General features: G+C 39.8%; 1 protein-coding gene across 3 annotated transcripts in view; it reads right to left on the bottom strand.

Moving 5' to 3' along the window:
* Positions 1–943: 943 nt before the first annotated feature.
* LOC124594750 (axin) overlaps positions 944–23,706 on the bottom strand; it is a 285,091-nt gene continuing 262,328 nt past the window's right edge. For all 3 annotated transcript variants that reach the window (XM_047133132.1, XM_047133133.1, XM_047133134.1), the window contains one exon: positions 944–2,973. In XM_047133132.1, coding sequence (XP_046989088.1) covers positions 2,847–2,973 — 127 coding nt within the window. In that variant the 3' untranslated portion in view covers positions 944–2,846. The remainder of the gene's footprint in view (positions 2,974–23,706) is intronic.

Raw genomic sequence — 23,706 nt, 5'->3', positions numbered from 1 at the left:
GTGTGCGTGAGGTGTCGCTGCTTGTATGAATGACTGTGTATGTGTTTCTTTTTACTTTTCTGAAGAAGGCTGTGGTTGAAATCTATATGTGTAAGTGTCTTTCTAATCGTGCCTATCTGCAACTTAAAGTGTCATCTTTATGCTAAGTAGCAATCTTTCTTTTCCTTACAAAGGAGAATCATTGTTATTGGTACTGAAATGTAAAGGCTCTCCTCTTCCAGAAACCAGATCCGATACCTTTGTTGTCGTAAACTGTTCAAAAAAATGGCTCTGAGCACTATGGGGCTTAACATCTGAGGTCATCAGTCCCCTAGAACTTAGAACTACTTAAAGATAACTAAGGACATCACACACATCCATGTCCGAGGCAGGATTCGAACCTGCGACTGCAGCAGCTGCGCAGTTCCGGACTGAAGCGCCTAGAACCACTCGGCCACCGTGGCTAAACTGTTCATAAATAGTGAATGTTGTAAAAGCGAAGTATCTAACTTGTCAGTGGGCCACTCCCTGATAAATCGATAATGAGACTAATAACTTAAAAAATTGTTCCTGAAAAAATGCACTTATCAGATGGAGGTGGCAAATATGTTCCAAGTGTAGTTGCAAGTGTGTCTTCATATCTTAATTGGTTTAGTGATAGCAGTTATTTTCGAATTTTCTGGCAGTAAAACATTTGCACCATGAGAAAGGAATCCAACTAACTTTCACTTTCAGAAGATGGCTTGCTTTCAATATTTTGAGAAATCAACAGCACAACATACAGTAATGTTTCTGAAAACATTTTCAATATTTAACACTAGCTTTGAAGGTTTCAGACACCTGGATTTGCTAATATAAGCATAATTAACAGCCTGTGCTTCTGCAATGTCACTCTTCAAAATCATAAATACAACAATATGATAAAAAAGGGAAGTTATTGAGAAACATAATTGCTAATGCAGTGTTACCATGGAGGGAGTGTCTTTATTTGTACACAAATTTGTATTTCATCAATTCTACTTCAGTGCAGTTCCAGTCTTGAAATATTAGTGAATTTTTTTTTCTTTTGATGTCTACTGCCATTATACTGACTCACCTGGAGGTGTCTTTATTGTGTCAGAAAGAAACATATTTAGAAGTAGTAAAATGTTAATGGAAACATCTTTTACTGCTGCAAACTACATCTGATGGATTCCAGCAGTATACGAAACTCATGTATTAAGCTTTTAGACAGTATTAACTTTTGCACCATGAATAAATTACTGAGAACTTCATGAACAGATATTCTATTAAATGTACACATCAGCTCTTACTTATTGCAATATGCAATACACTTTGCTTCGTGCATGGAATGCACTCCATTCACATTTAAATGCTTTAATCAAAATTTCTGTTAAATATAGCATTTTTTTAAAAACACATTAAAAAAATTCAGTGTCATGGAATAGTAATTTCATATGTTTCGCAGACCAGCTCATTCAGACAGACAGTACATACTTAAGTACAACAGTGAGCAAATTTCTGACAGTTATTAACACCAGAATGTACATCTCAATGCACTAACATTTGTTCTCGAAGTCTGAGAAACATCATAAGAGCAAACTGCAATATTTACTATGTCTTGATGAATATACAATGAAATGAACTGCATCTGCTGATCTCTTGACCACCTACCACACTCAACAAATGTATCAAAGTATAAAATTTATTTCATTTAAAAAAATAGCTGTCTACAACTATCTCAAATGTCCTGTTATATTCATTAATATAATTCTCAAAGGTGCACTGCTTCAAAACTTAACGGTAGTAATGACGTGTGGCATAAAAATAGAGTCAGTGACGCCTTTTGATAGCCTGTTTACTATAATTTTCTTAATTTCAACTTTAGACAAATGTTAGTGCCGCACTTTTTTGTCAAGAGACCTTAATAAATGGATCAGGCTTAGGAATATACACTGTGCCACAGATTTACCAACAGAAGGTATTGAAATCAACTGAATATTTTCTAATAAATTCTCCAAATCAAAACGAATAAATGAAGTGTAGGCCTGGAAAACAAGTGTTAAAATCAGCATCCAAACTGTAACTGAAGTAGTACAAGAATGTTCAGGTTTGAAGGAAGGGTACAGTAATGTAACAATAATTAAAAAAAAAAAAAAAAAAACAGTTGCACAAATACTTCAACGTGCAAACAGTATGAGGTATTTTAAATTCTTATACCTATATGATATAGAAATAATTACAACGTTTCACACAACATTCTTAATTTGTGTGCTTTTCTTCAAACAGAAGCTGCCAGTCAGCCAAAACGAAGTTAAGAGAGACTAATGTCCCAGTACATGTTTACACACTCTTCAATATGGCCCATTCATAAAATGTTCTTGGGACACAATGGCCTTTCCATCTGGTACACCATAAAATAAGCACACATTCAAAGCATCAACAAAACACTACACATCACAACTGTCTCTTTGCAATCCATAATTTTCAAAAATTATTTTTTAGCTCATATTATTACAGGAACACTAACTTCTTTTTTATACATAAAGTACTTAATGACAAGGCACAAGCTTCACACGATAAGTCCACATGGAACACAAAGGACAATGGGCCAATATTAAGGCAATGAAGGCTCATGTCTGAATCAAAAGTAATATTGTACTATTTGGTATTTCACTTATGGTACAAATGATACACACTGCAACATATTGTTAAAACAAAGGAAGATGAGATCACATAATATGTATAAGTCAGTAACCTGTTGGCTGCAAGTCAAATGAATGACAGCAATGTATACATGTGATGATGATAAAAATCCCCAAAACACAGAGAAAAACAGCCTTCCATGCCTTAATTTGTCACATGGCTCACTCTACTGGCTTCACCTGAGCCATCACTTTCCCTTCCCACAATGGAAGGATGTCATTATCATCCATGATTTCCTCCTGAATGACTTTCATGTCCAGATCTTCACACTCCGTCTTAAAGAAATACCTGGAAAAGAATACTGAATTACTTGTATGCACAATGGACATAAATGCTTTTTTGCTTTTAGGAAACCACTATGTAACTTGATATGGTTTACTAAAACCAAATCTAAAATTATTTCCACCGTCAGACACTGTAATAAGTGACCAGAAATATCTAAATACACTGATCAAAACACCTGTGGTGTGGAGCTAGTTCCACACAAATGAAAGTAAGGTTCGAAATTACTGTCAATATAACTGACAAACGTCATCCGATGAGTTAGGTCCCAGCTGATTTCTCATCAAGGAACCATAAGCTAAAGACAGTCACTGTCAAACCCAGCAACAATGTCATCTAAGAAGTGTCCTCAAGAGATTATGTACGCTGCTACTGCTAGAAGTCTATTAACGTTAGAGCACAACACCGCTCACCTCACTCTGTGATAGCCAACTACAACAGCAGCATCATGATAGCTCAGATCTGGCACTGAGCTAGTATCACTAGGCAGAACTGTGTACCAAAGTTTATAGTTAAAGATTGTAGTACGAGTGCTGCTCCGTGTCCAACAAATGACCAAGTTACTGTGGCAAGAAGCAGTACCACAATTGGTTAGTGAGCCTAAATTTTGACAGTTTGACAGCAACAGAGAAGACTGATCTAAATATTGCACTCAAGTGGAAGCCCACATCACTGCACACATGTTAAAGGTACGGCATAATTATGTTGTGTTTATAGATATTCCCCAACTCTTGTCTGAAGACATTTATTATAAGGAACCCTTTAGAAAAATCGATGAGCATTACGAGGCACAGATTCATGTCACTGTGGCAAGATTTGAATGTTTTTGTCTGAAGAAGCACCCAGAACAGTCATTAAAACAGTGGATTGCTGAACTTCAAGTGCTAACAAAGCACTGCACGTTCAAGTGTTCTTGCGGACAAAGTTCGGATCTGAAAACAGTTCTGTCAGTTGTAGTTTTTAAGTACTGTAAATACAACTGAAGTTGATTTTGAGGCTCCATCTATTTCCTACAAGCCTGCCACTGTGCTATATGTGAACAGATTGCTCAGGAACTGTAACAAGACAATGGGGTGATATAACCTGTTCCTGCAAGCCAGTGGACAACCCCTTACGTTATACTTAAAAAGCCGTCAGGAGGTTTATGCCTGTGTGCTGATTTCAGAGTTGTGGTAAACCCTCAAACTGTTGTGGATTCATTTCCTCTCCCATGGCCACACGAATTAATGGACATATTTGGGACAGGGCAGATTCTTTTCGAAGACTGATTTATGTGAGGCATATTTACAGTTACCGCTGGATGAGCTGTCCAAGTGGTATTTGATGATCAATAGTCACCTCGGATTGTTCCATTTCCAATGGCTACTATTCAGAAGTGCTTCAGATGCTGCTATTTTTCAACATTTCCTGGAACAATTAATAGCAAAAGTCCTTTCCTGTACCAACTATCTGGATGATATGTTTGACGTGGATCTTATTCCTGCTGAACATTTGCAAATTTAGAGTGTTTCAAAAGCACCCACTGAGGATGGCTTAAAGGTTAACCAAAGAAAGCACTCCTTCCACAAAGAACTTGAATAATTACGACATATGATTTACACTTTGGGGACCAAGTCCCGAGCAGAGGTCGGGTTGCAACACTGTATTAAAAAGACGGCACCCGAGTACAGGGTTGCAATTTTCTAAGACATGCAGGCCACCTATCATTTGAAAATTGGAATCATTTCATATGAGAACATGTATGGCCATCTTGTGACTTAAGCTCTGACTGGTATTGCCTTCTGTTAATTTCTAGACGTATTTCGAAAGAAACATTAACGAACATAACAGCTGCTGTTGTGAGCTGAGCCATATGTTGACACTGACATAATGTTGTGCATGTCTCTATATGTTTCACATTTTCCTATAATTCTACTACAAATATGTCACGTTTGTCAAGTGAGCATGAAATTTTTTCTTGGGAAAATGATTATACTTTCTGACATCATATTTTAAAATTTGTAATCTATCAAAGAACTTGTGTAAATATGAAAAATAAATCTTGAAGCTTGGCCCTTTTTTAGCATGAAGATACATCAGTTACACATCTGCCAAGAACACTTTAAAAAACATCATAAATGGCAGGTTTCCTGGGCCCAATGTTGTTCTTAGTTGTCACATAAAGTGTTAATGCACAGAGAATTCATACAGCTCATTAGCACTTGTCTGCAATTAAAGAACTGCTGGACCCTGTAACATAAAGGAAACATCACGAAGAAATTAAGATATTACATCAAGTTTACTGCAAATGCTGTGCAAATTAGTGCTCCACTGAATCAGTTGCACCTGAAAGGTGTTCTCTTTGTGTGGTTCGAAGAATGTCGGGACACATTTCAGCAGTTAACAGCCGGAAGTCATTTTTGCCCGATTCATTTTGATCCAGTGAAGCCTGTTGGTTTAGCTATGGATGCAGCTTCTTACAGGGCTGGAAATGTTTCTCCCACAGAACTGGTTCATCTGACATGTACACTGCATTTGCCTTGAAAATGTTCAACAACGCACAGTGCAATTACAATCAACTTGAAAAACAGGCACTCACCACTATCTATGGTGTTACCAAGTTCCATCAATATTTGTATGGTTGAAGGTTCTATTTGATTACAGATCACTGGCCTTTAACAGCTTTGCTCAATCCTGTCTCACTGTGGACAGTGCAAAATTTGTAACACTGGGCTCTTTTACTCTAATTATCAGTACAATTTGCTGTACATGCCCACTGCACAACATTCAAATGCAGACTTGTCATCTTTGTTACCGGTCGGTCCTAACATGATGTTTGATTTGTCTGAGGAATCATCTATGAAATCTTCTCGGGTTATCAGCTGAGTGGCATCATTATCTTGTCACAACTATTCAATGAATACCATACCCATTATCTTCAAGCGAAATCTTCGGGTTATCAGCAGAGTGGCACCATCATTTTGTCGCAACATTTCAATGGATTCCGTAGCCATCAAATCCATTGAAACGTTGCAACAAGGTGATGATGTCACTCGGTTGATAACCCAAGAAAATTTCATAGCTGGAACACACCGAGAAAGCCTGCAGGCTGCGGATCATGTTATCAAATTGATACCTAAGATATATTATTGTAGCAACTGCTTCCATCCCAGCTCTTGAGATAGTTTTGCAATACATATGCCATGGGTGGGCATGTAGTTTGAAAGAAGTTGCCCACCCGGTGGCACATCGCTATTATTCGCATTGTCTTGCCATATCCATGTAGTCAGGTGCTCTACTGCTGCATACTGAGAATGACAATGCACAGGCTGAGATTCTTCATTCCCACCAACTGGAAGTTTTGTCACTGTTGCATCAAGGTCATTGGGGCATAGTCTGCACAAAGCAACCTGCCCAATGTCATTATAATTGGTAGGGCAACCTGCCCAAATTCAACAAATGAACTGTTGTAGTATTGTTTGTGTGGAGCCACTCCGCTCCGCTGCAATACTTTTTTCAGTGGCCATGTTGGCAATGCACACACATTGATTTTGCGGCTCCATTCTGGAACACATGACGGTGGTTGGTGGTAGACGTGCACAGTAAATTTTCCTTTGTGATCCTCATGACATCCACCACATTTGCTAGTACTGTCTCGGCTTTGTCCTCTACTTTTTGTGTCAAATGCCTTCTCGAGATCCTCGTCTTGGACAGCAGACCACAGATCACGTCCAACAATTTTCAAAGTTCTGGGGCTCATAACGGTGACACTGAATGATTCATTTGAATGTTTAATTGTCATCATCTTACCATACTGCATCTTCTGCAGCCATTGCGAAAAGAGTTTGTTCGACAGGATGCGAGTTTATGGCAAGAAACAGTGTTATAACTCAAGCGTTGGGTCATTCGTCTTATGTCTTTCAAGGTTCCCCTGGGCTGCAACACCTACACACCACAGCATCTAGTCCCTGAATGTGAGTGTGCACTCTGAGGCCGGTTTTTCGGGTGGTGTTACTGGTCACTTGCAAGGTGGATACCAGGGTGCAGACAGGGAGCTGCTATTGGCAATCACTTAAGTCCCTGTCTCCTCGTCGATGTCTGAAGTTCAGTCCTCCCTCTCTCCACCCTGTCGTCATCAAGTGAACCAGCACTACACAACTACAGTTTGTAGGTGGGGACTGGGAAGCAGAAATGTGGCGCCATCCGAGGTTAAAGTTAGTAACCCTCGATGGAGCCACAAGCAATAGGCAGCTACCGTCAGACACAGCCACGAATCAGAGACGTCAGCCGAGACACATCATCAAGAGGTTCTGAGCAGTGCCACTGCTGGAAGTCTACTTATGTCACAGCTCTAGTTAATATCATTAGTCAGAACTGAGTAATGAAGTTTATAGTTAAATGAACGGTGATATGTGACTGTCATCCAGCACTACTAGAAGTAATACATAGTTGCTATGTTCTGCAACGTTACCATAAATATACACTCCTGGAAATTGAAATAAGAACACCGTGAATTCATTGTCCCAGGAAGGGGAAACTTTATTGACACATTCCAGGGGTCAGATACATCACACGATCACACTGACAGAACCACAGGCACATAGACACAGGCAACAGAGCATGCACAATGTCAGCACTAGTACAGTGTATATCCACCTTTCGCAGCAATGCAGGCTGCTATTCTCCCATGGAGACGATCGTAGAGATGCTGGATGTAGTACTGTGGAACGGCTTGCCATGCCATTTCCACCTGGCGCCTCAGTTGGACCAGCGTTCGTGCTGGACGTGCAGACCGCGTGAGACGACGCTTCATCCAGTCCCAAACATGCTCAATGGGGGGGCAGATCCGGAGATCATGCTGGCCAGGGTAGTTGACTTACACCTTCTAGAGCACGTTGGGTGGCACGGGATACATGCGGACGTGCATTGTCCTGTGGGAACAGCAAGTTCCCTTGCCGGTCTAGGAATGGTAGAACGATGGGTTCGATGACGGTTTGGATGTACCGTGCACTATTCAGTGTCCCCTCGACGATCACCAGTGGTGTACGGCCAGTGTAGGAGATCGGTCCCCACACCATTATGCCGGGTGTTGGCCCTGTGTGCCTCGGTCGTATGCAGTCCTGATTGTGGCTCTCACCTGCACGGCGCCAAACATGCATACGACCATCATTGGCACCAAGGCAGAAGCGACTCTCATCGCTGAAGACGACACGTCTCCATTCGTTCCTCCATTCACGCCTGTCGCGACACCACTGGAGGCGGGCTGCACAATGTTGGGGCGTGAGCGGAAGACGGCCTAACGGTGTGCGGGACCGTAGCCCAGCTTCATGGAGACGGTTGCGAATGGTCCTCGCCAATACCCCAGGAGCAACAGTGTCCCTAATTTGCTGGGAAGTGGCGGTGCGGTCCCCTACGGCACTGCGTAGGATCCTACGGTCTTGGCGTGCATCCGTGCGTCGCTGCGGTCCGGTCCCAGGTCGACGGGCACGTGCACCTTCCGCCGACCACTGGCGACAACATCGATGTACTGTGGAGACCTCACGCCCCACGTGTTGAGCAATTTGGCGGTACGTCCACCCGGCCTCCCGCATGCCCACTATACGCCCTCGCTCAAAGTCTGTCAACTGCACATACGGTTCACGTCCACACTGTCGCGGCATGCTACCAGTGTTAAAGACTGCGATGGAGCTCCGTATGCCACAGCAAACTGGCTGACACTGACGGCGTCGGTGCACAAATGCTGCGCAGCTAGCGCCATTCGACGGCCAACACCGCGGTTCCTGGTGTGTCCGCTGTGCCGTGCGTGTGATCACTGCTTGTACAGCCCTCTCGCAGTGTCCGGAGCAAGTATGGTGGGTCTGACACACCGGTGTCAATGTGTTATTTCTTCCATTTCCAGGAGTGTATATTGTCATTCATGTGGAGATGGACTGCTTACATTAGCGTTCAATATTAACGAGTTTTACTGATCTGAACTAATATTTTATGTGTGCTGTAGTAACTACTCTGACTCTTCCAGAAGTAAAACTGTAGTACTGTCATCTATGCTTGCTACAACATACATCAAAGTAACAATGAGGTCATCAGGCATTCAGTATAAGCTTAGATTGGAAATGAAGACAGCTGCCCCTGGCTTCTAGTTGTTTAAGGAATACAAGGAAACCTAAATCAGCAAAGCCATACATTTGGGGCAAAGAGGTGTCTAAAACCTTAAAAGCCTCATCTCTTAACCACTCCACCATATCACTCTGCAAACACTGGATAACAGACTTTCATGTATAGTATAATAAACTGGAATACACTGATGAAGCTCATCTTTACATAACGTATATCATTCATACCAATGTTGACGAAAGTTGACAAAACGCTCCTTGCAGTGCATCATCTGATCTGCTAGGCAGATTAAACCTGTAATGATTTATAAAAGAAGAGATGTGGTTTGTTCATTCACTCTAGCAACGAAGAAAACAGTTCCGGAGACATGGCTTCAATTAAAAAAGTGAAGACAGTGAAAATGACAGTGAAACAGGAGATGTGGATGATGATAGCACTCTTTGAAGGCTTGGAGTCTATACCTCTTCTGTAAGTTGCAGTTACGAGATGCATCTATGAATTAAAATATGTAATGACAATGCTATGAAAAGGATGATTGTCATTCGCCATGCAGCAGAAATGTTTAGCCACAGACAGGCACACATGACCACTGTCTCTGGCTGCCACGACCAGACTGCGAGTAACTGCACATGATGGGAGAAGCAGGAATGGCACATTCTAAAGGGACAGCAGGAGCTGTCCCCACCAAAAAATTTGTGATATATTTTCTCCAGTTTTAAATCAAACAGTTCGCATATGATACGATTGTGGCTTAGTATAACTGACAGAAATCTCACATAATCAGGCCCACTTATCTCTGTTGCAGACACACACAAAGTGTATCATTCTGCAGTGATGAACCAGTTTTTCTTTCCACATCCTATGCATCAAAACATCAAAAGCCGAGGGCCATTAGCAGGTGGCCCTAGCCCTGTAATCCCCCACACTCCTAGCCTGCAGAGACAGTGATGTGACCAACTGGTTTTCCCTTCTCCTCCTTACCCCTTGCCAGAGCATAGCTGCCAGGCAGCAAGCACGGGCCCTGGTGGATGGGCCACTGCATATGTACCCCTCTTTCCCCACACCCCAGCCATGACGTGGGGCCAGTGGCAGACGGTCCTCATCCCCCCACACCCCCAGCTCCTAAAACTGCAGTTGCTGTGATGTGACCAGCTGCTTACCTTTCTCCACCTCACCTCAGTCCTTGCTCTAGTGCAGCTAGGATCAGCTCCAGTGGGTCCGGTGGACAGATCACCTCACCCACACCACTCTTTTCCCAAGCCGCAGCAAACCCCACTGCGCTCCCACTCTCCTACCCATACCACCTGTCCAAAAGTCTTCATGATGTTTGGAGGCAGCCACCTTGGCCCCTCACCACCCAGCTGTAGCTGTTGTCACATGCTTTACTGCATTCATTCCCCCCTCCCACCCCCATCAAATTTGCTTAAAAAGCCCTTTCATTTATTAAGTATGGAAGAATGGGAGAGAAGCTGGAAATCAAGTGGTTAGGTTCATATCAACCAACAGATTTCTTGATGCCTCAACTCAATGGTTTAAGAAGTGAACTTTCTGCAACACATGATTCTGTAAAAAGTTTTGGTTAACGTGAGTGAAGAGAAACAAAAATTATTTTGTTTCTATTGTGTGTTATTTGGTGATCTAGGATTGTGGACAACAGTCGGCTATAAGGATCTAAGCATTTAAGTGAACGAATTAAGAAACAAAGAAAGTGGACAACATTTATAAAATGTTTGTAAGTACAAAATGTTTGGCATAAGACATTGCTGATCAGATTGATTCCGTGTATAAAATGCCAATTCAGAAACATAATGAATTACTTATGAAGAATAGACACACATTAAACAGAATAGTAGAGCACTTAATGTTTTGTGGAACTCCTATGAAAAGTGGAAATCAGCATACCCTGGCAATTTTTTAGATGTTTTATCTCTTCTAGGAAATCTTGACAGTGTGTTAGATGACCCCTGAAGCAGTTCTAGTATCTCTGTATGTAAGTATATGTCACACAGGATACAAAATGAAGTTTTAGACTGTATGTATCAAGTTCACATTGAAGAACTGATAAAGACACTAATGCTGCAACTTTTGTTTCTCTGCAGGCAGAGGAAACAACAGATATTACATGTGAAAGTAAATTTCTCATTACACTGCAGAATATTAAGGGAAAGAAATCTGTTGAAAGATTCCTTTCGTTTGAAAATGTTAATGATTGGACAGCATGCGGGCTTGGTGAGGTTCTTCAAGGAAGTCTGGAACCTTTCAATGTTCTAGAAAAACTCATTGCCCATGCATGTGATGGTGTAGCAGTAATGTGCAGCAGTCGTGGCAGTTTATATAGACTTTGATGTGAAGTATGTCCACTGTCATGCACAACGAACGAATTTCGATATTTTGAATGCTTTTAGTAAAAACATAAAACCTGTTAGGTGGTTGTTCACCTATATTTATGGATTGACAATGTTTTTCTCCTCATGGCTTAAGCGAAGTGATTTGTTATGAACACTATGTGACAAGAGAATTCCTTCAGTCTCTTCAACTAGTTTGAACTTCCAGCGTCACTTAGTAACTAATGTCCAAGGAAACAAATTACGCTTACTGGAATGTTTTGATAAGACTGAAGAAGAAGATTCTTGGGATTCTATTACCATAAGAGAAGCAATTGCTATAAGAAATTTACTTCACAATCCAAACTTTTTGTTCCGTCTATATTTTTTCTACAAGCTTACGAAACGTTGATATTGTGTACAACACTGTTCAGATGCAGACTATAAATGCCATGACTACATCCAATGCATTATGTCGTTTTGAGTCAGCGGTTTCTGAAATACAAGAGAACATTGAAAAGTATAGAGTTTCTGAAGATGAATGTTTTGCTCCTTGAAGAAAATGTTGCGAATATAGCAATGTACCTAATCTGACAGTAGATTCCAAAGAAGTTTGTGGCAGTGTGACCAATCATCTGAAAGGAAGATTCCAAAACTCTCATGTACTCAGCAGCTTCGAAATTATTGCTCCAAAAATGTTCACTTCTTTCAAAGAACATTTCCCAGCCACTTTAGTCAATAATTTTTCATTAAGTTACAATCCCTTTATTTTCTATGATAAATTGAAAATTTAACTGTCAGTTATTTATTCCAGTGATATGTTTAATGACATTACATCGGTTTGTGAGCCGTTCACCTTTCTTCTGAAACATTCCTTTGAACTATTGTTCACTGAAGTCTACAAAACATTGCAAATTGCACTAACTACATCTGTTTCAACAGCATAAGCAGAGCGCAGTTTCAGTACTTTAAAAATAATTAAAACCTTCCTCAGGAACAGTTTGGGTCACGAAAGGCTGAAATCACTGGTGGTTTTTTCCATCCATTAGGAGGAAATCAGTGAAATTCCAAACATCAGCAACAGAGTAATCAATATGTTTGCCAGTCAAAAGAACAGACATGCAAACTACTGTGTGAGTATCATATTGGGATAGAGGTGCCAGTTGGGTAAAATGTGCATGAAACCATTTCTAGTAAAGGTTTTTCCCAGAGCTTTTGTTCTTGGCCATTTGGCAAAGGCCAGGAGGGCCCCTATATTGGCTCTCTGTGGCATTCCCATTGGGGAAGAAGTTACATGCTTCCTACCCCAGTTACACAATACAGGACATTTACCATATTTACTATCTTTAGAATACGTTTATTCAGTATGACATAAATTAAGTTTATCTAATGAAAACTTCAGAACAATTCCATTATAAAGTTTACTAACTTTTTATCTGGGTCCCACCAATGGAAGCGAGTGTGAGCTGCCACTGAGGAGAAGCAGTCTGGGTGGCAGGGATAAGGAGGCGAATTGGGAGGGAGAACAGGGTACGGGTTGGGGACGGTAAAGTGCTGCTTGTGGAAGCATACAGGTATGAGATGGAGAGAGGGTAAGATAGTTACGTGCAGTCGGGAGGTTAGATTGAGGATGCGGGGGTGGGGGTGGAGGAGTGGTGGCAAAAGAGAAAAGTAATAAGACTGTGGGTGTCCTTGTGGACTAGAAGGGCTGTAGACTGGGAACAGGGAAGGGGACAGGTGGGTGAAGAACAAGACTAACAGAGGTCGAGTCCAGGAGGGCTACACGAACATAGAATTTATTGCAGGGAATATTCCTGTCTGTGCAATTCAGAGAACCTGGTGTTGGTAGGGAGGCTCCAGATGGCACAGGAAGTGAAGCACTCATTAAAATGAAGAACACTGTGTTGGGCAGCATGTTCAGCAATTGGGTGGTCCATCTGTTTCTTTGCCAGTTTGCTGGTTGCCGTTCATGTGGACAGACAGCTTGTTGGTTTTCATGCTCATGTAAAATGATGGGATACGTGATGCTTGCGACCGAACTGTAGTAGGTGATGGTGGGAGGATGTATGGGGAAAGTCATGCATTTAGATCTATTACAGAGATATGGGCCAGATGCAAGGTGTTGGGAGCAGGTGTTGTGTAGGGATGGACGAGGATATTGTGTAGGTTCGGTGGGTGGCAGAATACCACTGTGGGAGAGGTGGGGAGGATAGTGGGCAGGACATTCCTCATTTCAGGCCATGAGGAGAGGCTGTAATGAAGTATTGAGAAAGCATATCCTTTATTTTATCTCAACATATATTTCCAAACTTTTCTTATTACCTGCAAGAGAGTGTTTTTCAATCCCCTGATGTTATGAGCATTTTTCATGCAATGGTTCTACAATATTTGGGTGTGATTTTTATAGATGGGTGATTAATACGACAAAACAGCAAACAGTTGCATTGCAGCAATGGCAACAGCTGCTAGCTGTCTCTGACCTCACTTTAGAACATTTCAAGTATAAATCTGAAGTAGTTGTTTGTTCCAAGAGTGTAAATGAGTTTTAGTCATTTGTTGTCAGAGAACAACACAGTGTAACTTCGATTTTACATTCTCCATTTTTACGTTTTTCACGATTTACACCATAAATCCGTGGCCCCTGTGAAAACCAATAAGATCAACACTAAAAATTCCCTGTTTTTATGTTTCTTCCTAGTAAGATTTACTTGATTATACATTCTTATTCGACATCTCCCTTCACTTCGTCCTGTTTTCTTCCTATTGACATTTGATATGATTAAATTAGTTATAAGTAGCACAAAAGACAGATGGTTCGCACCGAGGGTGTTAGCAGAGTTAAAGGAATATTTTACGCTGTTGCGGAGAGGGAAGACATTAGAGAAGAAATGCTGACGTAATCCACTATTCACGTTGCCAACACAACTTGCAACGTTTAGCTTCACAACGCAATGATGAAGGGTCAAGAACATTTCACACTATTTTTTTCAGGAACTGACATAATCGTAATGTGGTGGCGCTGTGAAGGCAATCAGGAATGAGGCTACTGATTTTTCAATCACTATAATAGCATCAAGCTAATGTTTACGAATGTGCTAGTGACAGGAGAATCTCAGCTGCAGCAAGAACTCTTTAGCAGAATATGTTTGTGGTTGCACAACATGCAAAATATCTGTAACAAGGAAGAATATGAATCTTATTGGTCATCATTACATTTGCTGCAATTTAAGCTGTCCTCTTAGGTTCCCGCCTAACCACACACTCTGAAATAACCACATACTTGAAAATAATCAGCAAAGTATTTGTGACAAGGAACATTGTGAATTTTATTGCTGCTCATTTACCTCACAGGAATGTAAGCAGTTCTCTGCTCATGCTCGGGAATCACCAGACATTAGGAAATAAACAGCCACATATTTATTTCATCCTTTGTTCTCTAACCAGACAGAAATGTTTAACAACATCAAATGTCACAGAACATATTGTATTATGATCATAACGAATGTGATAACAAGCTAAGTTGGAATATATATATAATGTTTCTGCCTGGAACATTATTTCCTACAGTATCACATCTGTTTCTGACATTTTTTCTTGTCTCTGTTTTTGTCCACACTGACAGTAAATATTTCTCAGTGTATCTGCATCATTTGCAAAGCTATTTGTTGCACTGTTTTTGTATTGCCTGCCACATCATGTCTAGAGATGAGGAAACTGTAATATGTGCTGCTGCATTATTAACACTAGAAGGTTCACGCAAACGCAATCAGAGACACTGTCATCGTCCATTCTTTTTTATGTATTGTGAATTGTTACCTGAAGCCCACAAGCGTCTCTCAGTGTTTCATAGTATGCATTTATCAAAGAATTTTGTAATTGGTTTTAAAACTACAATATTATTTTGATGGAGAATTTGTATCGTAGCTGGTAATGGTTGATAATATCAGATTAGGTGTTATAAGAAATTGATTTGTTGGTCTGTATACAATCGTAGCCTTTCATGAGGAAACACACACTACAGAACAGGAGTAAGCAACCACAAAGCCTTCATGATCTACTGTTCCGTACCAACAGTGATCTACTTTTAAAAATTCAATAGCTACATTTTTAATTTTTGGATACTGGTACTGTAAAACAACTATCTAAAATAAAAGTTTTAAATCTTCACTATGTATTCGAAACATAATAATTTTATTTCATAATACTCTCAAGTATATTCTTACATTTATAACACAAGAATCATTTAACTTTTAATGTGAAATCTGAGTAGCTGTTTTGTCAACAATGCCCTTGATATTTGGTGTATAACTTGTTACACTTGATCGAATCCAGATGTTCATCAGTCAACCTTGTTCCGAGTTTATTTTTAATAAAGTTCATACTTGAAATCAGTGATTCACACAGGTAGGTAGAAGCAAACAAGGCCTTTATTCTAAGACCAACGTTAACTAAGATAGGGTATTTCTCCTGAGGAATTAGAGGCTAACAGGTTTTGGGTTCTGCAACACTGTTGAGAAACAAATAATTTTTAATGATATTAGTTCAAGTTCAAGAGCTGCCCTATCTATGTCAAAAACTTTTGCAATGGAAGAAGACATTTTCAATAGTTCAATGTTAGCCTAAGGGAAAGATACAAACTGGGTTACCACTGAAATCTTTTTAAAGTCTGAAAACCGATCACTGAAATCATCCCTCAAAATGTTGTTGTTGTTGTTGTTGTTGTTGTTGTGGTCTTCAGTCCTGAGACTGGTTTGATGCAGCTCTCCATGCTACTATATCCTGTGCAAGCTTCTTCATCTCCCAGTACCTACTGCAATCTACATCCTTCTGAATCTGCTTAGTGTATTCATCTCTTGGTCTCCCTCTTCGATTTTTACCCTCCACGCTGCCCTCCAGTACTAAATTGGTGATCCCTTCATGCCTCAGAACATGTCCTACCAACGGATCCCTTCTTCTAGTCAAGTTGTGCCACAAACACCTCTTCTCCCCAATTCTATTTAATACCACCTCATTAGTTATGTGATCTACCCATCTAACCTTCAGCATTCTTCTGTAGCACCACATTTCGAAAGCTTCTATTCTCATCCCTCAAATAGGAGCTCATTATTTCACGATATTCACTATTGTAAGGTATCTCACTTTCTTCTATTTGTGTCTTCAGAGTTGGAAAATGTCTTAACTCACCCCTCTTCAGGCGGCACTCCCACAGAAACAATTTTTCAGTAAAAGAATTTACTTCACATATCATATCAGCAATATCTTCATCATTGCCTTGAAATTTCAAATTCAGTTCATTAAGCTTTTGTGTTAGGTCAATTAATATGCAAAATTCATAAGCCAAAGAGGATCTTCAATACAAGCTGACAGACTATCCTCATCTTGTTCTTGCAAAATCAGTTTGATAGCTGGTAAAAGCTTGTGGAAACGTTGCAGCACTTTTCCCTTGTTGAGCCAACGCACTTCAGTGTGGAGCAGTAAATCTCCATTCTGTAGTTCTAGTTCATTTGCCAAATCTTTGAAAAGTCTTCTTTGAAGAGAGTGACAGCTAATTTTGTTGACTATCATTACAACATTATTCATAGTTTCATTCAAATTTAAAAACTTTCCACACAGAGACTGCTGATGTAAAATACAGTGATAAGTTAAATATGGTGGAAAACTTTCATCTCTTTGGCACAGAGCTATAAAATCACTTTTAGAACCTCTCAAGGCTGGGGCTCCATCTATGGTAATGCTTACAAGCTTGTGAACAGGTATTTTCATCTATAGAATGAGTTGCTTCATGGCAAAAAATATATCTTCTCCTCTTGTATGGCCTTTCAAAGAAATTACTTTCAAAAGTTCTTCCTTGATGGTAAAGTTATTAAAAACCATCCTTACAAAAACTGGCAACTGACCAGTATCTGTTGCATCAATGTACTCATCTAATTGCACTGAAAAATAACTGCACTAATCCAAATCTGTTTTCTGTTGAGAGAAAACGTCATTAGACATATTTTCAACTCTCCTTGTGACCATTCTTGGTGAAAGGTGAAGGGATTCGATGGCAGTTTCTCGAAATCCTTCTTTTATGAATTCACCATCTTTGAAGGGTTCTTCCTTTTCGCCAAAACACTTGTAACATAAGAAGCAAGAGTAGAAGCAACACTTTTGTCTACTGGTTTTGTGAGCATGCTTTGTTGAGCACTTAATTGATTTTTAAGTTTCTTGATTTACTCTTTTCTCAGTTCAGAGTTTACAGGAAACTTAGTGTTAACACATGGGTGCACAATTTTGAAATGTCTCTCGATGTTTGTCTTTTTCACAAATGCAATCTTAGTGTCATACAATAAACAAATGCATGTGCCATTTCTATCTGTTACGAAAAACTCGCGTTCCCATTTGGAATGAAAATGATAAATTTTACGTTTTTTTGATACACAACTCATTATGCGTGAAGTCGCTGCACTACTAGTACGTTCTCGAAAAGTATCAACAAGGTATGCAACTACGCATGCTCAGTGCTGAGTACTGATGGCACAAAAAAGTTCTACCTATGTCCTTTCCACACTCTATTACATCATAGAAATTGATAGTACACGGCACAAAACTCGCCATCTTCTCCTGACACGTATTGAACACATTTCACAAAGATGAGTGAAACACTGCAGCAATGAGTGGTGTGCAGATGGCAGATGATTTAACTAATGCGGCAAAACATATTAGAGGCTGAAGGTAGATGTTGGTACCAGTTCCACGCTGTTATCAACAAACAAAACAACTTGTGTCGAACAAGAACGCATTTTTACTGCTATGGAAAACAATTGATGATTTCATTGAACAATTTTTCTTTTGTACTCTCAGTACTCGTGCGATCTACCAAATAAGCACTGATGATCTACCAGTAGATTGCAATCGACGTGTTGCCGACCATTACTATAGAACAACTGGTGTGAAAAACTTGGTACATATCAGAACTGAGTATGGAAGACAGCTCTAGTCTCCATAATTTCACTTGGATATCATCTAGCAATTTTGAATTTCTGGCATATATGATATCACCATATCCATATAAAAAAACAAAAATTTCAGGAAAGCAATTACAACCAGACATGCTGTTAGTCTTAGTGTTTTGTCAATGGGAGATTCATTACAGAGCAAGCTATGACAAATGTCCTCATTTTGTTTTCTATGCAGATTTTCTCAGTATTCTACCAAATTTAGCAGCATTTTTCTGCACATCATCTTGTTTTATTACTGTTCTAGTACTGTGTTCTTATATATTCAGCATGGTACAATGATATCAACTCAACAGTCTGCTGCCTTGTCCACTGCAATCCCCCTCCCCGGAGAAACATTACAGCAAGAGAAAATAGAACACATAACAAGTCTATATAACAGACGACACAATGTGACACAAACATACACTTGCTCCCTGCAGCAGTGGCTGGCGTGAAACATTGTATCCTTTGATCTGTACCGACAGTGCTACAGATAAGTGTCTGTGTTTTGAAAGATGTTTCCAGACAGTTTCCACATCAAGTAGCCAGAAACACGTTTCAAAAACATGTTTCAAGCTTAGTGTGTATGCGGCTGGAGGTCTATTTGACCCAATTAAGCTGCCATTGGCTACAGAAGGAAAACACACACCACCACACATTAGATTACGACGCCTTTCAATGTACTTCACAGTTTTTGGTTTAATTCACCATGTTCATAATTCCAACCCCCCCCCCCCCCCTCCCCACCCCTGAGAGAACACAAAGGAAAGATGTCTGAGATACCTGTGTTTTGATATGTAATTTGTGGTCGTAACATGTTGGAAAATATGCTCGATTACCTTGTACTGAGATATAAATTTCACTCTTTAGATGAGGTTTTATTTGCTGTAATTTTTTGAGAACTGATGAAATTCATTAGTGCAAATTGTTTTATACACGTATTGTACATTTAATTTCCTTCACTTGTTGTTGTTGTGGTCTTCAGTCCAGGGACTGGTTTGCTGCAGCTCTCCATGCTACTCTATTCTGTGCAAGCTTCATCATCTCCCAGTACGTACTGCAACCTACATCCTCCTGAATCTGTTTAGTGTATTCATCTCTTGGTCTCCCTCTACAATTTTTACCCTCCACGCTGCCCTCCAATACTAAATTGGTGATCCCTTGATGCCTCAGAATATGCCCTACCAACCGATCCCTTCTTCTAGTCAAGTTGTGCCACAAATTTCTCTTCTCCCCAATTCTATTCAGTACCTCATTAGTTATGGAATCTACCCATCTAATCTTCAGCATTCTTCTGTAGCACCACATTTCGAAAGCTTCTATTCTCTTCTTGTCCAAACTATTTATCGTCCATGTTTCACTTCCATACATGGCTACACTCCATACACATACTTTCAGAAACGACTTCCTGACACTTAAATCTATACTTGATGTTAACAAATTTCTCTTCTTCAGAAATGCTTTCCTTGCCATTGCCAGTCTACATTCTATATCCTCTCTACTTTGACCATCATCAGTTATTTTGCTCCCCAAATAGCAAAACTCTTTTACTACTTTAAGTGTCTCATTTCCTAATCTAATTCCCTCAGCTTCACCGGACTTAATTCGACTAATTATCCTCACTTTGCTTTTGTTGATGTTCACCTTATATCCTCCTTTCAAGATACTGTCCATTCCATTCAACTGCTCTTCCAAATCCTTTGCTGTCTCTGACAGAATTACAATATAATCGGCGAACCTCAAAGTTTTTATTTCTTCTCCATGGATTTTAATACCTACTCCAAATTTTTCTTTTGTTTCCTTTACTGCTTGCTCAATATACAGACTGAATAACATCGGGGAGAGACTACAAGCCTGTCTCACTCCCTTCCCAACCACTGCTTCCCTTTCATGCCCCTCGACTCTTATAACTAACATCTGGTTTCTGTACAAATTGTAAATAGCCTTTCACTCCCTGCATTTTACCCCTGCCAACTTCAGAATTTGAAAGAGAGTAGTCCAGTCAACATTGTCAAAAAGTTTCTCTAAGTCTACAAATGCTAGAAATGTAGGTTTGCCTTTCCTTAATCTATTTTCTAAGATAAGTCGTAGGGTCAGTATTGCCTCACGTGTTCCAACATTTCTACAGAACCCAAACTGATCTTCCCTGAGGTCAGCTTCGACCAGTTTTTCCATTTGTCGGTAAAGAATTCATATCAGTATTTTGCAGCAGTGGTTTCTTAAACTGATAGGTTGGTAATTTTCACATCTGTCAACATCTGCTTCCTTTGGGATTGGAATAATTATATTCACTTGTACAGATTTTATACAATTGGTGATGATTATAATATTTAATCGTATATGCCCATTACATATGTTTTTGCTCGTATTTTAGGGGTTTTAATATTTTCCTTGATTCTGAATTTTTCTCAATTTACCGGTTTTTAAGGCTGAACCCCACAAAAACATAAAATAGGGGTTTCACTGTACTTTTTTATGCCCTAATCAATTAGGTTCCACCATTTTCACTGTAGGTGGTTGTGGACCATTTTACCTTAAACAACTTCCAACACTTCCATTAGTTTGAGTATAAGCCAACTGTGATAAAATGGCAACTTATCAATCATGTCCAAAAGGAATCATTCACTTTGCGGTGGAGTGTGGATTAGGAAGTTATCAGTCATGTTTCTAGCCGACGGGTCAAAGATTGGTTACTGACCTGTAGCAGTACTGAGTGTCTTCATTCCAACTTATTCCAGATACAACTTTCTTCCCACAACACATCAAGGTAACTAATGCTTCTACTATAATAATTCAACTTTTCAAAATACTGAATAATCAAATGAATTATGAACACAACAATGTTGCAACTTCTGAATTTGGAGAGGGGGAGGATATCCTTTCGCAACGGTAATGCAGGAAGGTGGAGATTATCTCATGGGCTTCCTTGCCATGCTTAGAAGATAAATTAATGACTCCAACAACTGCTTCCTGAAATCTTCACTTTTTAAAATACTGACGGAAGTACTACCTTCAGTCTATCATGATGTTGAATATGTATGAGTCTGCTACTTCCCACTTCTCCTTCCATTTTGATATTGAAATCTACATATGATCTTTTGATTGTGTGACATTCTTGCTAAAGTTGAATGTATTCTGCACTCTTATGAAAATAGCGTATTCCTCTAAGCACCTTCCTAAGAAGAGTGGTAGCCTGCAGAGGCACAGAGGTTTCAACTCAAGTTTCCTTTTTTAGATCTTTTCATAAATGGTAGATTTTTAGTAAGCCCCTCTAGACCTTCCTGAATGTTACTGGCACTTCCTTTTTATTATAATAATAATAACAATAATACAACATTAACAAACATTCCTTGTCCTGATATAAATAACAGTAACTTCTGAATGTAGCTGTTCTGGAAAACAATCTTACCTTAACTGTTGTAAGATGTTGTTGTTGTGGTCTTCAGTCCTGAGACTGGTTTGATGCATCTCTCCATGCTACTCTATCCTGTGCAAGTTTCTTCATCTCCCAGTACCTACTGCAACCTACATCCTTCTGAATCTGCTTAGTGTATTCATCTCTTGGTCTCCCTCTACGATTTTTACCCTCCACGCTGCCCTCCAATACTAAATTGGTGATCCCTTGATGCCTCAGAACATGGCCTACCAACCGATCCCTTCTTCTGGTCAAGTTGTGCCACAAACTTCTCTTCTCCCCAATCCTATTCAATACCTCCTCATTAGTTATGTGATCTACCCATCTAATCTTCAGCATTCTTCTGTAGCACCACATTTCAAAAGCTTCTATTCTCTTCTTGTCCAAACTATTTATCGTCCATGTTTCACTTCCGTACATGGCTACACTCCATACAAATACTTTCAGAAATGATTTCCTTACAGTTAAATCTATACTCGATGTTAACAAATTTCTCTTCTTCAGAAACGCTTTCCTTGCCATTGCCAGTCTACATTTTATATCCTCTCTACTTCAACCATCATCAGTTATTTTGCTCCCCAAATAGCAAAACTCCTTTACTACTTTAAGTGTCTTATTTCTTAATCTAATTCCCTCAGCGTCACCCGACTTTTATTCGACTACATTCCATTATCCTCGTTTTGCTTTTGTTGATTTTCATCTTATATCCTCCTTTCAAGACAGTATCCATTCCGTTCAACTGCTCTTCCAAGTCCTTTGCTGTCTCTGACAGAATTACAATGTCATCGGCGAACCTCAAAGTTTTTATTTCTTCTCCATGGATTTTAATACCTACTCTGAACTTTTCTTTTGTTTCCTTCACTGCTTGCTCAATATACAAATTGAATAACATCGGGGAGAGACTACAACCCTGTCTCACTCCCTTCCCAACCACTGCTTCCCTTTCATGTCCCTTGACCCTTATAACTGCCATCTGGTTTCTGTACAAATTGTAAATAGCCTTTCGCTCCCTGTATTTTACCCCTGCCACCTTTAGAATTTGAAAGAGAGTATTCCAGTTAACATTGTCAAAAGCTTTCTCTAAGTCTACAAATGCTAGAAACGTAGGTTGCCCTTCCTTAATCTTGCTTCTGAGGTAAGTCGTAGGGTCTGTATTGCCTCACGTGTTCCAACATTTCTACGGAATCCAAACTGATCTTCCCCGAGGTCAGGTTCTACTAGTTTTTCCATTCGTCTGTAAAGAATTCGTGTTAGTATTTTGCAGCTGTGACTTATTAAACTGATAGTTTGGTAATTTTCACATCTGTCAATACTTGCTTTCTTTGGGATTGGAATTATTATATTCTTCTTGAAGTCTGAGGGTATTTCGCCTGTTTCATTCATCTTCCTCACCAGATGGTAGAGTTTTGTCAGGACTGGCTCTCCCAAGGCCATCAGTAGTTCCAATGGAATGTTGTCTACTCCGGGGGCCTTGTTTCGACTCAGGTCTTTCAGTGCTCTGTCAAACTCTTCACGCAGTATCGTATCTCCCATTTCATCTTCATCTACATCCTCTTCCATTTCCATAATATTGTCCTCAAGTACATCGCCCTTGTATAGACCCTCTATATACTCCTTCCACCTTTCTGCTTTCCCTTCTTTGCTTAGAACTGGGTTTCCATCTGAGCTCTCGATGTTCATACAAGTGGTTCTCTTATCTCCAAAGCTCTCTTTAATTTTCCTGTAGGCAGTATCTATCTTACCCCTAGTGAGATAAGCCTCTACATCCTTACATCTGTCCTCTAGCCATCCCTGCTTAGCCATTTTGCACTTCCTGTCAATCTCATTTTTGAGACGTTTGTATTCCTTTTTGCCTGCTTCATTTACTGCATTTTTATAATTTCTCCTTTCATCAATTAAATTCAATATTTCTTCTGTTACCCAAGGA

This window comes from Schistocerca americana, chromosome 2 (genome assembly GCF_021461395.2).
Source record: "Schistocerca americana isolate TAMUIC-IGC-003095 chromosome 2, iqSchAmer2.1, whole genome shotgun sequence".
Classification (NCBI taxonomy): domain Eukaryota; kingdom Metazoa; phylum Arthropoda; class Insecta; order Orthoptera; family Acrididae; genus Schistocerca; species Schistocerca americana.
Note: the sequence above shows the minus strand (reverse complement) of the source record. Positions and strands in the feature narration are given on the sequence as shown.